This window comes from Orycteropus afer, unplaced genomic scaffold (assembly GCF_000298275.1).
Source record: "Orycteropus afer afer isolate SDZICR_OR568_19922 unplaced genomic scaffold, OryAfe1.0 scaffold00127, whole genome shotgun sequence".
Taxonomy (NCBI): Eukaryota; Metazoa; Chordata; class Mammalia; order Tubulidentata; family Orycteropodidae; genus Orycteropus; species Orycteropus afer.
This window is the reverse complement of record NW_006921714.1, coordinates 3,464,704-3,481,269: the sequence shown is the minus strand read 5'-3', so window position 1 is coordinate 3,481,269 and position 16,566 is coordinate 3,464,704. Positions and strand designations below refer to the sequence as shown.

The window sequence follows — 16,566 nt, the reverse complement described above, 5'->3', positions numbered from 1 at the left end:
TTGTGGTAAACTGTGGTCAATGACATGAGACAAAGTATATGTGAACTGCTGTATGGAAAGTGAATTTGCTCTGTAAATCTTCACCCAAACCACAATAAAATAAAATAAAAAATCTTTTAAAAAAAAGAGTAAAAAGAGAACCTATAGATTGGGAAAAAATATTCAGCGATGACATATCTGACAAGGGACTTATTTCTAAAATTTATAGAACACTCCAGCACCTCAACAACAAAAAGATTAACAATCCAATTTAAAAATGGGTGGAAGACATGAATAGACACTTCACCAAAGAGGATATTCAAGCAGTCAACAAATAGATGAAGAAATGCTCACGATCATTAGCCACCAGAGAGATGCAAATCAAAACAGCAATGAGATACCATCTCACCCCAGCACTAAAGCAAAGTCCAACAAGACAGAAAATAACAAATGTTGGTCAGGCTGTGGAGAGATTGTGACTCTCCTGTATTGCTGGTGGGACTGTAAAATGATACAACCACTGTGGAAAGCAGTATGGCGATTCCTTAAAAATCTGGAATTAGAAATATCATTTGGCCCAGCAATCCCATCACTGAGCATATATTCTAAAGAAGTGAGAGCCAGGACAAGAACAGATATATGCACGCCCATGTTCATCACAGCACTGTTTACAATAGCAAAAAGATGGAAACAACCTAGGTGCCCATCAAAAGAAGAATGGATAACCAAACTATGGTACAGACACACAATGGAGTAATATACAACGCTAAAAAATAATGTAGAATCTGCAAAATACTACATAACATGGATGAACTTGGAGGACATTATGCCGAGTGAATTAAGTCAATCACAAAAGGACAAATATATCATTAGTTCATTATTGTAAAAAGTCAAGGAAAGGTTTATATATGGAAGGAAACTTTCTTTCTGGGTAACCAGGGGTGGGAGGGGTAGGGAGGGAACACTGAAGATAAAAAATGCTTTGGTCATTTCACTTTAGTTTTATGTATTTCACTGTACATGAATTATATTTCAGTAAAATGTGTTTTTTAAAAATAAAATAAACATTCAAATTGGGGGGAAAAAAAGAAAGAAAGAAATATGCATGCATCGTGAGGACAATAGCTAAGAGAGTTACTAATATAGAAGGGCACCTGGAACACATAGGGACTACTTATCTGACCAAGCGGTCAGCATTTAGAAAACAAATACTCAAGGTCTTCTACAAGGGTCAAAGTTCAATTTTGATGGTTCTGCTGTGTTTGCTTTTCCATGTCAGGGGCTGAAGTCTTCTTTACACAGTGTGATGGATCCAGGCACTAAGTCCACTGACTTTCACAGTCATTGGGATCATCAGAAGCACTTTGAAGGGTCTAGTCCACTTTCCCTCGATGGATTTGGCTTTTCAGGCTTTAACTAATACCCAGTCTTCTGGGTGGATAGAGTGGGCTTGACTTCTGGGTCTGGATGGTAACCTCAGTTCTCACCATACCTGTGAAGAGACTCTAACACAACAGATAAAGACTGCAAATAATTTTTGGCACTTTTTTTTCCCAGTTCTATAAGTTCAGTGTTATCCATACCCACGCCAACTAATTTCTTCTCTGTTGATATCTCTTGGTGAGGGGTGTTTGGAGGAGCAGGTGACCAAACGTAAGCTCAAAAGGACTTATTTCTGGATAAAGAAGGAGAACAATGTGGAACAAAACTCAAAATCATTTGGAGAAAAAAGGAAAGGGGAGGGACCAGGTTTGCTGGTCCAATAGAGCCTGGTGGAACCACTGAGACTATGGCCCCTAGCTGTCATTCAGGTCTGGAATTGAACCCACACCTGTGGCTTCCAGCCAAAAAAAAAGACAGGCATATGAGCTGAACATTTACATTAGGTAGGTACACTCCTTGGAAAGAACAATCATGGGAGAAAGAAGGGCTGTTTGTTCACAGGGAGACAGCTCAGGGGACAGGAGTGCATGGAGGGATTGACACAGGGAAGAGGTAACTCTCGGGAGGAAGTGGGAGGGGAGCTGTTACATTGGGGTAAATTGTAGTCAATGTCATGAGACAAAGTGTTTGTGAACTGCTGTATGAAGAGTGAATTTGCTTTGTAAACTTTCACCCAAATCACAACTTAAAAAGGGGGAAGCTTATTTCTAATTTGGACCTTAAGGCTGTGTGTTGTTGGAGCAGAGCCATGGGTAGGCTTTTAAACCATGCTAGTTTTGTTTATTGGCACAACTTTACTACATGTCATTTTAATTATTGATTGATACTTTGACTTTCCCACTGGACTGTGGTCTCCAGGCAATATGAAGGTGCTTCCACTGAATGTCAAGGATTGAGGCTACTACTTCAGTTACTAGAGAAATTAAGTGGGGTTCATTGTCACTGTGTCACTGCTGAGGGACCTGTGTAAACCAAACCTAGGGATGATTTCTTCTAATAGTCTTTTTAATAATTCCGAAGCCTTCTTGGTATGACAAGAGAAAACCTCAACCCTATTGGTAAACACATAAAAAAAAAAAAAAAAAGTAGGCATTTGTAGTTTCCAGATGCTGTAGGCATTCTGTGAAACCTACTTGCCAGTCCTCTCCTGTTGTGTTCCTCTTTGTTGGACATCTGGGGGTCCTATGGGAATGTTTCTGGAATTGTGAGCATATTGCTGAATTACAGTTTCAATGGCTTTGTGAATCCCTTGTCCAATTAAATGTCTTTTTACCCAGTCATACAGGACATCTCTACCAATATGACAGGACTGGTGAGCTTCTCAAACAACTGGAGTAATTTATGTTTCTGGGATACAAATCTTTCCATCAGGGGTGTAAAGCCCACTATCTTCCTCATGCTCTGCTCCCCACTGTTTTGCTAGGTATTGATTTTTTGTGCTGTAATAAAGCAGCTGCTCTTTGGGTAGCAGAGTGAGTTGTGGGATAAGTGGGACCATGAGTGTTGGCTCTTGTGTTGAGGCGGCCTCTCCAGCTGCCTGATCTGCCTTGTTATTGCCATTAGCTATTGTGGTATCTTCTCTTTGATGACCTGTGCAGTGCATTACAACTAGGGCTAAAGGAAACATGACAGCATCTATGAGTTGCAGAATTAGCTGACTATGTTTTAGGTCTAATTGGGCTGAATTTAAGAGTCCTCACTGTTTCCACAATGTCCCATGTGAATGTAAAAGTTGGAAAATATACTTTGAATCAGTATAAATGTTTGTAACTTTACCTCTTGCCAGTCTTAGGGCCTGGATCACTGAGATGAGTTTGGCTTTGGGGGCTGATGTACCTGTAGGCAGAGCTTTCGCTTCAAGGACTTTGTCCGTGATGACCACTGCATAGCCTGTCTTTCACTGCCCATTTTTAACAAGGCTGCTACCATTGGTGAGCAGCTCAAGGCTGAGTTACTTCAAAGGTTGATCATGGAAATCTGGCCAGCTGACATAGACAAGGTCCAAGGTTGTACACTGCCATATTCAGGACCTGCCTGGGGCAGGGTAGGAAGCAGGGTGGCTGGGTTAAGACAGGTAGTTGTTTGTAACTGGATGGCTGTATTGTCTAGAAGGACTACCTGGTATTGGGTCTTTTGGCTGGTAGAAAGCCAGTGCTACCCCTGCTGTTCAAATATAGTAAGAACTGCTATAGTGGGACACTGATATCCACAAGGACTTCCCAAGTGTTAGCATCTCAGCTTCTTTAATAAGAAGCACTGTGGCTGCAACAGCTTTTAGACATACAGGCCACCCACTGGTGACCATGTCTAGTTTCTTGGGAAAACAAGCCACAGGTTGCTTCTAACAACTTACAGTCTGGGTGAGAACTCCAGCGGTGATCCCTCCAGTCTTACATGCAAAACAACAGGCTTTTGTAAATCTGGGAGACCTAGGGCAGGAGCTTCAAGCAGGGCTCTTTTGATAACTTTGAATGCCTGTTGTTCAGCCCCAGTCCACTGAAAGAGGTCTCTTTCCCTTCTAGTGCCCAAGACAAATGTTTTGCCAACAGTACAAAATTAGGGATCCAGATACAAGAAAATCCTGCCACACCTAGGAAACCCCACAGTTGTTTCCCAGAAGTTGAGGGTGCTAGCTGGCAAATAGCTTGTGTCTTTCTGACTGTAACTCCCACTTCCCAGCCTAGAGAATAAATTCGAAATATATAATGCTTCTTTCAGTGTATCCTGCTTCTGTCAAGAAATTTAATGTTGTTACTATGTTGGCATCAGAGTGAGATTTTTACTTACTGTCTATTAACAGGTTTCAGTGTAGTAAATTACATAGTATGGCTTTTCTAGCCATAGTCTTTTTAAACATGGTGGAATTTGCCATTAGCAACCAAGTAGCTCCTGATTGTTAAAGTTATCCACCTGGGGTATTTCTGTTGTGAGGAGCACAAAGCAATTTTCTGGAAAATTCGCTCTCTCTTTCAGGTTTGTGGAATTCTGGTGTTGGGATTGGTTGGTTTCGCTGCTCTGCCAGGCTTAAAGTGAGCCCTCCTAGAGCAGAGAGGAGGAATATGTCTCACTGCTGGTTGAGAGAAATGCCGGCTGAGTCCAACCCGTGGCTGAGAGACCAACCCATTACTGAAAGAGAGATGCCTGGCTGAGAGACGGAAGCAGTGGAACCAAGAGGCATGAGACAGGGCGGCAGACTTATCTGGCCCACAGAGGCAGAGGCCAGGCCAGAAGGCCAAGGGCCACAGAACCATGTCGAGGGGTATGGCAGAAGGGAGACTGTCCTGACCAAGCAACTGAATCCTAAGTGCATTCCTGAAATTGAGTTGTAGCCTGTTGCTTCCCTAATAAACCCCGTAATCTGTGAGTGGTGTCTGTCAGTTCTGTGTGGCCACTGCAACAAATTGTCGAGCCCAGCAGAGAGGTAGTGAGTGCCATGGGAGGGATGGTTGGTGTCAGGGTTGGTAAAAGGGCAGGAGGAAGGCAGCATGTCTGGCCTCACAGGAATAGGCCTTGGGCTGCTGATAGTGGGTCTGTCCTTCTCTTGTGGGGAGAGGAGGTCAGAAGATGCAGCTTCCTTGCCCCTTTGGCACAGGTCATCCACATATTGCAAGAACATCCCTGTCTTGAGGGTCAGATTCCTCAACTCTTTGGCCAGAGATGACCCTAACAAACTAGGAGAGTTTTTGAATCCATGTGGGAGAACTGCCCAGCAGAACTGTTGTTTCTGCCAAGTGTCGGGGTCTTCCCATTCAAAAGCAAAAATTTCTTGACTCTTAATTTCTAATGAGATGCAAAGAAATGCATCTTTTGGGTCTTGTACCATGAACCCTTCCAATGTTGGTGTAAGGGCTGACAGTAAAGTGTATGAGTCTAGGACAACTGTGTATGGGTTTGGTGTACAGTTACTGTTACCTGGTTGATGGCACAGAGATCTTGGACAAACCCATAACTTCCATCCTTTTTCTTCACTGGTAAAATTGGCACATTAAAGGCTGACTGGCAAGACCTGAGGAGACCAAAAACTATATATTTTGGATTAGGCTTTTTATTGCATTCTGAGTCCCCCTTTTTAGGAGATAATGTTTAATCCAAGGAGACTCAACTCCAGGTAGCAATTCTACAAAGACTGCCTGGGCTCTTTTTGCTTGAGCTGGAGTCCCTTGTGACCATACCTCAGGGTTGGTTTGTTCTTTCAATCATTGGGGAATACTGTGTGCCTCTAGATGTATAGAATGCCAGTCAGCAGGGGCTCCCACCAATCTGCACAGCAGAATATGGGCTTGCCAGCCTTTCATGTAGAAACACTAATGTGCATTTGTTCTTAATGAATGAAATTTCAGACTTTAGCTTGCACAAGAGATCCCTTCCTAGCAGTAGCAGTAGACATTCAGGAATATACCAAAAGGAATGGGTTAACACTTTCCTTGGGGTTGAACAAGACAAAGGTTGTGAAAAGGGTTTGTTTGTTTCCTTGTCAGAGACTCACACAACAGTGGTAGTCTTGGTTGACACAGGTCCTTCTTTTAAGTTAAAACTGAATGTGTGGCTCCTGTGTTAACAAGAAACCCTCCACATTTATTATAACCAGAGGTTCAGGTGGAAGACTTGCCTCCAGCCCCCTTCAGTCTGAGTCTTTGCTCCACTCTTGTTGTTGTTGTTTGCCATCGAGTCGGACCTAACTCATAGCAACCCCTCCTTGGGTTTCCAAGGCAGTATCACTATGGAAGTAGATTGCCCAACTTTCCTTCCGAGGAGTGGCCGGTGGATTTGAACCACCAGCCTTCTGGTTAGCAGTCAAGTGCCTTAGGAACTATGCTCCCAGAGCTCCACTCTTTAATCACTGGTTATTGTCCCTAGTGCTTCTCTTGTCCATTCCTATTTCTCAGACATTTAGTGCCCTGTTTCTTTATAATAAATGTGCTGATCCTTTCCTAGAACAACATTGGTGTTGGGGTCCAGGCCTGGACCTCTTGGTGGCCTTCTTTTTCTTTATCCTCCCATTTTAAATCCCTCTTTTTGGAGGACAGCAGCTAAAACCTGAGCCTGGGTGGCAGCAAAGAGCTGAACGTGCTGCTTTGTTCGCTTAGTTTCTCCCTGTTCTGGCGTTCTCTCCTTCTCTTTCTCCCTTCCATTGTAACTTTAAAGGCCATTTCTACCGGGAAGGATAGAGACAAGGTGCTGTCATCTTCTACCTCTTGCAGCTTTTTCTGGATATCAAATGCACCTTCCTCTATCAATACGGTATTAGTGCTTCTAACATTTTCTGGAGCCACTAGGTCCTAGTCTGCGTACTAAAGAAAGGCAGCATATAGTCTCTCTAAAAAGGTGGCAGGATCATCCTTCCACTTTTGTTTAATTTCATATACTTTGTTGGGATTAATTTACTTGGGCACCCTTTGTTTAAGTCCCACCAGCCAAGCAGTCTTGGTAGTGACCAATCGCCCTCACTGATTAACATTATTTGGGTACCTATTTGGATCATTAGCAGGGATCACATTAACAGCAGCTACATTTTCAGGTTGAGCTGCATGGCACTGTCTGTTTCTCCATGAGTCTAAAACCATACATCTCTCTTCAAGAGTCAGCAAAGTATCTGGCAAAGCAGCACAATCAACCCAATTCAGACTGTGAGTGTGGAAAATGGAAGAAAACAAATCATGCATCTTTTTAGGGTTTTCTTGGTGCTCTGGAATATTGTTTTCCCAGTTATAAAGATCACTAGTTCTAAATGGGAGACATACCCATACCATGCCTGCGTCTCTGGTCAGCATCTGCCTAAGTGGAAACTGTCCTCCCTGATGGCTCTGCTCAGATTCTGGACCAATAATTGGATCAAATTAGGGGTTTTGTAGCTTGCTCCACTACAAGTGTGTAGGGGAAAAACTAAAGGAGAGGCTAATGGCTGTCTAGTCCCATTTTCAGGGAAGTCTGCTAAAGGAGGGTACAGATGAGGACCATCCAAGAACTTCTGAGAGCCAGGTGGGGATGGTGGATAAGGGAGTGGTGGCTGCAGCAGACCTAGGGGGTCAAGGGCTTCTGCCAGTGGGGCTGGCTCGGGCTTGGGGTGGGATGAAGCTCCAGCATAGTCCAACAGATCTTGGGTGGGTTGTTATAAAACCTGAAGTTTCTTTATGTCCTTTCCTTCGGTCTCAGCACATAGTTTACACTTTTCTTGAGTTTCTTTATCTCTATACGATGTCATAAAACCTTCCACGTAATATTTTTCTTCCAATTTCCCTCTCTTAATCCCCATTTTCCTCTCATTTCCTCCCCTAACAACCCACTGTCATCGAGTCGGCCCTGACTCATAGCGACCCCTCTTTGGGTTTCCGAGGCAGTATCACTACAGAAATAGATTGCCCAACCTTCCTTCCGAGGAATGGTTGGTGGATTTGAACCACCAGCCTTCTGGTTAGCAGTCTAGTGCCCTAGGCAGCAAATCCAACTGTAGTGTGGTGTTATACCAGTAAGATCCACCAGGTGGCCACCTTTCATCAGCATATAATCTATACAGAGGCCACGCAGTGTTACAGAGAAAGATCAATTTCTTCTTTTTCATAGGATTATAACCAAACTTATCCCAATTACCAAGAATGCATTCCAATGTTGTACCCTTCTCAGAACTTCCAGAATTACCCAAAGCATAGACAAGTAACAATTACCTTATGCGTAAAAGAAAATCTCCCAGAAAAACCAAAATACCAACCAGCTTACTACTGCTGCCTCAATAGGGAAAATTCCTGGAACCTAGGACTTATTTAAGGATATTTAAAATTGTTACTCACCTAAATCAGAATGTGTTTCACCTCCTTGCAGGAGTCCCCATTAGGGCCGAGGTGGACTGGGCCCCGAGAACCCCTAAAAACCCCAAAGAGAAATGTCCCTTGGTGCACACTGCATCATTGACGTTCTCCCGGTCCAGTCCCCCTCAGGCACCAAGTGGGGCTTCTGGCTGGACGCCAGAAATGATACTGCAAAAGCTCTGAGTCACTCAGCAGGACTCTGTGTACAGCCAAATAACAGAGGGTGAGTCGAGGTAGGTGAAAGGCACTTTTATTTCTTTGGCCAAAAGAAAGGAACAGCCGGGGCTGATTGCCTTCCGACACTGCACATGCTGGACAGGCAGTGTGGGGTTTATAGTGCACTTGGAAACTAAAGGCACAGAAGTGATCAGTGCTCATGTGTGATTTGAGTAACTAGTGTCCTTGACAAAAGGGTGTGTGCACAGGCATGTGGCGGGGGGGGGGGTGGGAGTGGGAGAGAAGCTGATTCAATGGATGGACTCCTCGCTTCTCCTAAGAGTCTGGGAGCTTGTAAGGCAATCTTTTGGTTCCTCTTGAGGGAGACTTGCTTGTGCTGGTCTGAAAGTTCACTCGAGTATTTTTCTGGTTTCTCAGTATCAGCCTGAGACGTCATCTTGTTGCCAAAACACAGATCACTCGTGGACCCAGGTGCAGTTATCTGCATGGTATCGTTGAATGAGAGAAAGTTATATGTTAAAAACACTTCTCATTTCAAGTTACTTCCTTAGGATAGAGGCCTGCCAGTTGACTTATGGAATCAGTGGGGGAAAAATGTCAGAGCTCTTAATGTATAATATCAAATTGCCTCCCAGGAAGTTTGTACCCGTTTATGGTCCCATCAGCAGAGGATGAATGCCCCTCTCCACCAAATTCTCACCACCCTGCCATTTAAACGTCTTTGCTAATTTGCTAGGTGAAAAATGGTCTCCCATTATTGAAATTGGTATTTCATTGATTACTGATGAGGCTGAACAATTGTAGCTCAAATGTTCATTTGTTAGCCATTCATGCTATAGTTTGTTTGGAAATTATGTGTTCATAAACTTGCTCATTTTGATATTTAAATCTGATATTTAATTCAAACTACTTAATGTTTATTGGTTTGTTTTTAGGAAAACTGGAATAGCTTACATTAAAAAAGTATTGCAACTTAAGAGCCGTCTAGGATTTTTGTCTTCAGTTATTGCAGATATTATAGAACCTTTTGGAGTAGAATCCCTGAATGAGAGCTCTTGTTTGTCTAGTTCACTGTACATTACCATGACTGGAAATTACATCTATAGACTTATTTTACTAAGTAAGTATAATAATATTTCTTGGGGGGCTAAAAAATAATGAAAAATTATGCTTTAGGGAGAAAGTTCGTGCTCATTTATCAAGAGCAGTACATTTCGAATTTATAATCCAACTAGCAGTCAACATAAGTCTTGTGGTGGTTAAGTTTCTGTGTCAAGTTGGCTGGGCCTGGTTGAGTAGCTGGGCAGCTGACTGTAGTTATTCCACATGGTGTGAGTGGTAATTAACTCCCTGGAGGAATCTGTTGGAGCAGGTGAGCAGCTGCTTTGGGCATGTGGTCTGCTTCCTGTCCATGAGAAACAGCTTTGGGAAGGGTCTCTAGCTTATGGGGTGTTTGAACCCTGCGTGTACCTGTGTCGTTGTTCATCAGCTTGCCATGGTCTGCTGACTTTGGGACCTTTAATGAACTTGAATTAAGGGCCTGCCATGTGGTTTGGTAATAATGGGACTATGCCTTATTACTTGTCATCCTTGGGCTTGTCAGCCTCAGCAGCCAGCAGCTGAGTGAAGAAAAGCCTCCAGCTCCAGTGGGCCAGGAGCAGGAGGTAGAGCTAAAGCCCATGGCTGAGGGGCTTTCACCCAGCCCCCAGGGCCTGGCACTTCAAACTCAAACTTAAAGCCTCCAAAATGTAAGAGAATAAACACCTGTTTGTTAAAGCCATCCCATTTGTGGTATATTCCTGTCCGAGTGGCACTAGGGAACCAGAACAGATAATGGTACCGAGAGAGTGGGGTGCTGATCTGGCAGATACCTAAAATGTGGAAACAGGAGTGGAGTGCATTGTTGACCTGAGACCCTGGCAGAGAGACCCCAGCATCTGGCACGAGAGATGGCAAGAGCAGGGTCAAGAGACCGTCATGAAAGACGGCAGGAGCAGAGCCAAGAGAACCGGCATGAGACAGCGACAGCCTTACAGCCCACAGAGGAGAAAGCTGGATGCCTTTGGGTAGGCTGCTTCCTGGCAGAGTGGGTTGCCTTCAGGCAATTAGTTAATTAGTAGAAGAGACTGGTATAAAATGGAAGGACATGTTGGCTGGCCCATGGAGCAAGAAAGCTGAGTGCTTTTTGTGCAAGTGATTTCCAGCCTTCGGGCGTTAATTGGCAGAAATGAAAAGACCAAGGAAACGGAAGCAGAGCTGCCTCAGCCTGAAAAGGTAGGACCATGGCCTTTGAGGGTGGAACCACCACAGCCCCATAAGTTTCAAAGAGCCAGACCTTCACCAATTTGGTTCTGGAGTGCGGGGCTGCTCGTTCATGTGAGCTGGGGGATGGAGCCGTAGCCGCTGCCCAAGGGTGAGGGGGCGGGGCCGCCATGCCCAAGAGGGAGAGGAAGGGGGCCCGCCAGGCCAAGGGAGTAAGGCAGCCACTCAGGAACTAGGGGACTGGAGCCACCCAGTGAAGGAGATCTGTACAGCTGCCAAGTTCACAAGGGGTGGAATTGTGATGGTTAACTTTGTGTGTCAACTTGGCTGGGCCTGGTTGAGTGGCTGGACACCTGAATGTAGTTATTCCCCATGGTGAGACTGGTAATTAACTCCATGGTGGAATCTATTGGAGAAGCTGAGTAGCTGCTTTGGGTATGTAGTCTGCTTCCCGTATATAAGAAACAGCTTTGGGAATGGTCTCTAGCTTATGGCACATTTGAACCCTGCGTGTAGCCCTGTCGTTGTTCAGCAGCCTGCTGTGTTCTGCCGACCTTGGGACCTTTGATGGATTTGAACTTATTGCCTGCTGTGTGGTTTGGTAACATCAGGACTATGCTTTATTACTTACCTTGGGTGTGGCAGCCTCCACACCAGCAGCTGAGTGAAGAAAGGCCTCTAGCTTCAGGGGGCCGGGAGCTGGAGGCAGAGCTGAAGCCCAAGGTTGAGGGCCTTTCACCCAGCCCCTAGAGCCTGGCACTTTTAACTCAGACTTAAATCCTCCAAATTGTAAGAATAAACTCCTGTTTCTTAAGGCCATCCCATTTGTGGTATATTCCTGTCAGAGCAGCACTAGCTAACCAGAACAAGTCTTCATATACTTAGGTTCTTGGAGGAATTACTTGTTTCTAATACAGTGAAACCTAGCTATGATTTCACTGTTTCATCAGTCGTAGCCTATCATTTAGGAGCTCTGGTAGCATAGTGCCTAAGGCACTTGACTGCTAACCAGAAGGCTGGTGGTTCAAACCCACCAGCCACTCCTTGGAAGGAAGATTGGGCAATCTACTTCTGTAGTGATACTGCCTCAGAAATCCAAAGAGTGGTCGCTATAAGTCGGGTCCGACTCGACGGCACATAACAACAACAACACAACAGCCTATCATTTATCCCTATGAGATTATTTTTGTCTTTAACAGTGCTCAGGAGAACATAGAAAGCTCATGTGGATTTGGCTTGTCAAGAACCTAAATGCTTAATGAAACACCAAAAATTCGTGTAACAGAATATAATGTTAGTAGATACGGTTCAAATCAGGCAGCAAAAACCCAAATATCAAGAAGTTGTTCCAAAAAGGGGCCTGTGAAAGCGAGTTATATATGAGTGTTCAAGAAGAAAATCCCACACTCTGTTTGGAGTGAAAGAAAAAGTGTTATTGAAGAATAATACAACTTGAGCTAGTAAAAATACGAAGTAAAAATACAAAGCACTTAAGGAGAAAGAGTGTCTGTATACTTAGAAAACACAGGAAAGGTAGAGGGTTGGTGATTGATAAGATCAGCTTCAGCATGGAGTCCTTTGATAAGTAAAGGCTGACCACTTGACTAGGAGGGAGAGAGTTGCCACTTAAGTGAGTGGCACTGGCCTGTTTGGTTATACTCAATTGCAGTCATGAACACATTTTTCCCAGGAACAAATTGTTTACATCTTGGCACATTCTTCCCATGAGCAAACGGTTTGCGTCCTAACCTTTTGCTTCCTGGGGATGCATATTGACCCCATCACTCTTATGACTGCCATGAGCACCTCCAGTTTGAAATGTTTCCATTTATATAGGTCAGTGTTATGTTAATTTCACAAGAAATCACATCAAAGCACAAACAAGGTTTCAAGGTCTCTTGGTTACAGAACAAAATCACCATGTGTATCATACATCCTAAAACCCAACCTCTTGTCAGACCTTGGAGTTACTTCTTCTCCAAGCTAGCTGTGCAAAGAGAATTTTCCAAAAGAACCCAGTGAATAAAGCCAAACAGTCTCCACTCAGCTGCTTACTAAGTGTATTGTTTGACATAAAGGTAACTCCGGGAAACCAGTTCCTTCATAGTTTGGGGCAGGCCCTACATAATAAGATCACTTTGAATTTCAAAGGATTATATATGATAGCTATGTAACAAGAGGTAGTATATTTTATTGTAAGGATTTGGATTTTACTCTGAGAAAATGGAAAGCCTTTGAGGGATTTTGAGCAGAAAGTAACATCTGACTTAGGTTTTACTGCTGCATTGAGAATAGACTGTTGTTGTTGTTGTTATGTGCCGTGGAGAGAATAGACTAGGCAGGTGAAAAACAGAAGCAGAACAACCAGGAGTTTGTTGCAGTGATCAGGTGAGAAATCCGATTGAATTCAGGATGCCCAGTTGCTTATTGAACGCTGGAATAAGGTGGCATTGAGGAATACAAAAGAAGCTCTGGTGGCCTAGTGCCTAAGGCATGTAACTGCTAAGCAGAAGGTTGATGGAATCAACTAGATGCCAGTGAGTTTGTTTGTTTGTTGTTTTTAATTAAAGGCTCTCAGCAGTTCTACAGTAAAATAAATCTACCTTCTTACAATTGTCGTTAGGTGCCGTCAAGTTGATCCCAACTGATAGCAACCATGTGCACAACAGAGTGGAACACTGCCCAGTCCTGCACCAACCTCACAACCAATGCTGTGTTTGATCCCAGTGTTGCATGGTATCTGTCCTTCTTGCTGAGGGTCTTCCTCTTTTTCACTGATCTTCTCCTTTACTAAATATGATCCCCTTCTCCGAAGGCTGGTTCCTGACAACATGGCCGAAGTATGAGAGGCAAAGTCCCCCACCACCCTCACTTCCAAGGAACATTCTGACTGTTCTTTATCCAAGACAAACTTGTTTGTTCTTCTAGCAGTCCCTGGTTTATTCAATATTCTTCACCAATACCTTAATTCAAAGGAATCAATTCTTCCATTTTCCTTATTCATTACCAGCTTTGGTGTGCATATGAGGCAACTGAAAACACTATGGCTTAGGTCAGGCGTACCTTAGTCTTCCAAGTGACTCTGCTCTTTAACACTTCCAAGAAGTCTTCTGCAGCATATATGCCCAGTCATCTGATTTCTTGGCTGCTGCTTCCATGGCTGTTGATTGTGGATCCAAGTAAAAGGAAATCCTTGACAAATTCAATCTTTTCTCCATTTATCATGATGTTATTTATTGGTCCAATTGTGATGATTTTTGTTTTCTTTATGTTGAGGGATAATCTATACTGAAGGCTATAGTCTTTGATTTTCATCAGTAAATGCTTCAAGTCCTCTTCATTTTCAGCAAGCAAAGTTGTGTCATCTACATATCACAGGTTATTAAAGAGTCTTCCTCCAAGCCTCAGTTTCCCAGCTTTGCTCAGCATATAGGTTGAATAAGTATAGTGACACACTGATTTTAAACCACATAGTATCTGCTTTTCTATTGAAGTGACTACCTCTTAGTCTATGTACAGGTTGAGCAAAATTAAGTATTCTGGAATTCCCATATTTTGCAATGTTATCCATAGTTTGTTATGATCCACACAACCAAGTGCTTTTCCATAGTTAGTAAAACACAGGTTAGTGTTTTTCTGGTATTCTCTCCTTTCAGCCAAGATCCATCAGCAATGATATCCTTGTTCCATGTCCTCTTCTGAATCTGGCTGGAATTTCTGGAAGTTTCCTCTAGATAGACTGTTGCAACCATTTTTGAATTATTTTCAGCAAAAATTTACTTGCATGTGATATTAAAGATATTGTTTGATAATTTCAACATTCTGTTGGATTACCTTTCTTTGGGATGAGCACAAATATGGATCTCTTCCAGTCACTTGGCCAGGTACCTGTCTTCCCAATTTCATGGCATAGACGAGTGAGCGCATCCAGCCCTGCCTCTGTTTGTTGAAACATCGCAGGGCCTATACCATCAATTCCTGGAGCCTTGTTTTTTACCAATTCCTTCCTTCAGTACCCTCAGTTCTTGATCATATGCTATCTCCTGAAATGCTTGAATGTCGATCAATTTTTTTTTTTTTTTTTTTTTTTGGTACACCATCATCCTTTGATACTTCCTGAATTGTTCAATATTTTGCCCATAGAATCCTTCAATATCACAACTCGAGGCCTGAATTTTTTTTTTTTTTTATCAATTCTTTCAGCTTGAGATACACTAAGTGTGTGTTTCTCTTTTAGTTTTCTTTTAATTTCTTAGCCCTAAGACATTTTTTCCCTTGCTAAGAATTTTATAGAACTAGTTTCCTAGTAAACATTAGAGTATAGGTTTGTACTTGTGATGTTAGTAATACACTTTCCATAAAATAAATTATTTTTAATAAAGTGAATAAAGACAACTTTAAGTTGAAGTCTGAAGTGTGGCAAATGTGGTCTCTGTTAAGACCATAGTTTAGAAATTTAAGTGTGTTTGTTGAACATTGGCTGTTTTATTTTACACCAGATATTTTCTGTTTTAGGTCCAGGTGTCAACGCTTTTTTTCAGAATTCAGATCTGCAGAAGACTGTGATGATTCCTGGTTATAGCAGCTTCCTGATCTTAAAGATTGTAAATACAAAGAATGCTTTTGCCATTGCGACTATGCCTGAAAGGGCACCCGTCAATAGGATCTTTCCAAGAGACTCCTGGTTCTTATATAACTTTGGCATAACTACTGGACGAATATGGAGTATATTTTCAAAAAAGTGTAGTTACTGGATTCAACGAAATGATGATGAGTCACTATCCCTCAATTCTCTGAGATACTCTGATCTTGGGAAATATTATTCTTTCAATGTTAAGATTATACCTACTATGAGAGGTAAGTTTGCTTTTATTGGGAAGCATCAAAAGGAAGTGCTATTGCTTTTCTTGACCATGAAATATGCTCTTTGATAGTACCTTTACGTTTGGTTTGCATAGTAGTCTACTAGTAATGGCGTTAGCTTCTAATTATTGACGACTTACTATGTGGCAGGCTCTGTATGTTTTTTTTATACATTATTTTATTTAATGCTTATAACGACCATAAAAAACAAAAAGAAAACCCAAACTCACAGCTGTCGAGTCAAATTCAACTCATAAAGACCCCTCCTTTGGTTTCCGAGGCAGTATCACTATGGAAGTAGATTGCCCAACATGCCTTCCAAGTAGTAGCTGGTGGGCTTGAACAGCCAGCCTTCTGGTTAGTAGTCAAATGCCTTGGGCACTATACTACCAGAGCTCCTTACAACCATAAAAAGCTAGACTATTATCCTCATTTTGCATTTCAGATGAGGTTAAGTTATCAGCCCACATTAACAGGATTTTAGTTTCAATTTTGCTTTACTCTGAAAGGAAAGTCTTTGTAACTACTTTGGTATTATTATATTTACTTCAAGTATTTATTTTAAGCCAAAAAAATGTCTTTTAAATAGAATTCTGTGTCCCATTTTCCTGGGTATTTACTTTATCTTATATACAAACTTATTAAAGATTCTGGACAAGTGACACACTGGAAAAAATAATTTTAAAAAATTCTAGTAAATAACTGAGCTAGAAAGAGAAGCAGGAGGAAGGGAAGACAGAAGGGCAGGCAGGAGAGGAAATGAAGAAAGCCCTGTCACAGAAGGAAAGACCATCCTCAAAGCCAAAGAAAGTAGCCCATGGGTGGCTTCCTGGAGGATGTGAGGCACAGATATAGGCTGACTTTTACAACCAAGCATGGACAGAAGACATGGCCTGGAGCCTTCCTACTTTGTGGTTGTTGAAACTGAGATTATTAAATAAAGAGAGAAGCATCAACTCATGAAGAGGAGATTAGGAAAATTCTACCCACCAGCCCAAAGAAGAACCCAGGGGAATTGACATCTCCATGAGGCTCAAAG

At 42.6% G+C, this 16,566-nt stretch overlaps 1 protein-coding gene across 1 annotated transcript in view; it reads left to right on the top strand.

Moving 5' to 3' along the window:
- Window positions 1-16,566, top strand: part of CATSPERB (cation channel sperm associated auxiliary subunit beta) — a 171,534-nt gene that overhangs the window by 125,003 nt on the left and 29,965 nt on the right. The window contains exons 16-17 of the mRNA XM_007944535.1: window positions 9,338-9,522; window positions 15,180-15,521. Of these exons, the coding sequence (XP_007942726.1) occupies window positions 9,338-9,522; window positions 15,180-15,521 (527 nt within the window). The remainder of the gene's footprint in view (window positions 1-9,337; window positions 9,523-15,179; window positions 15,522-16,566) is intronic.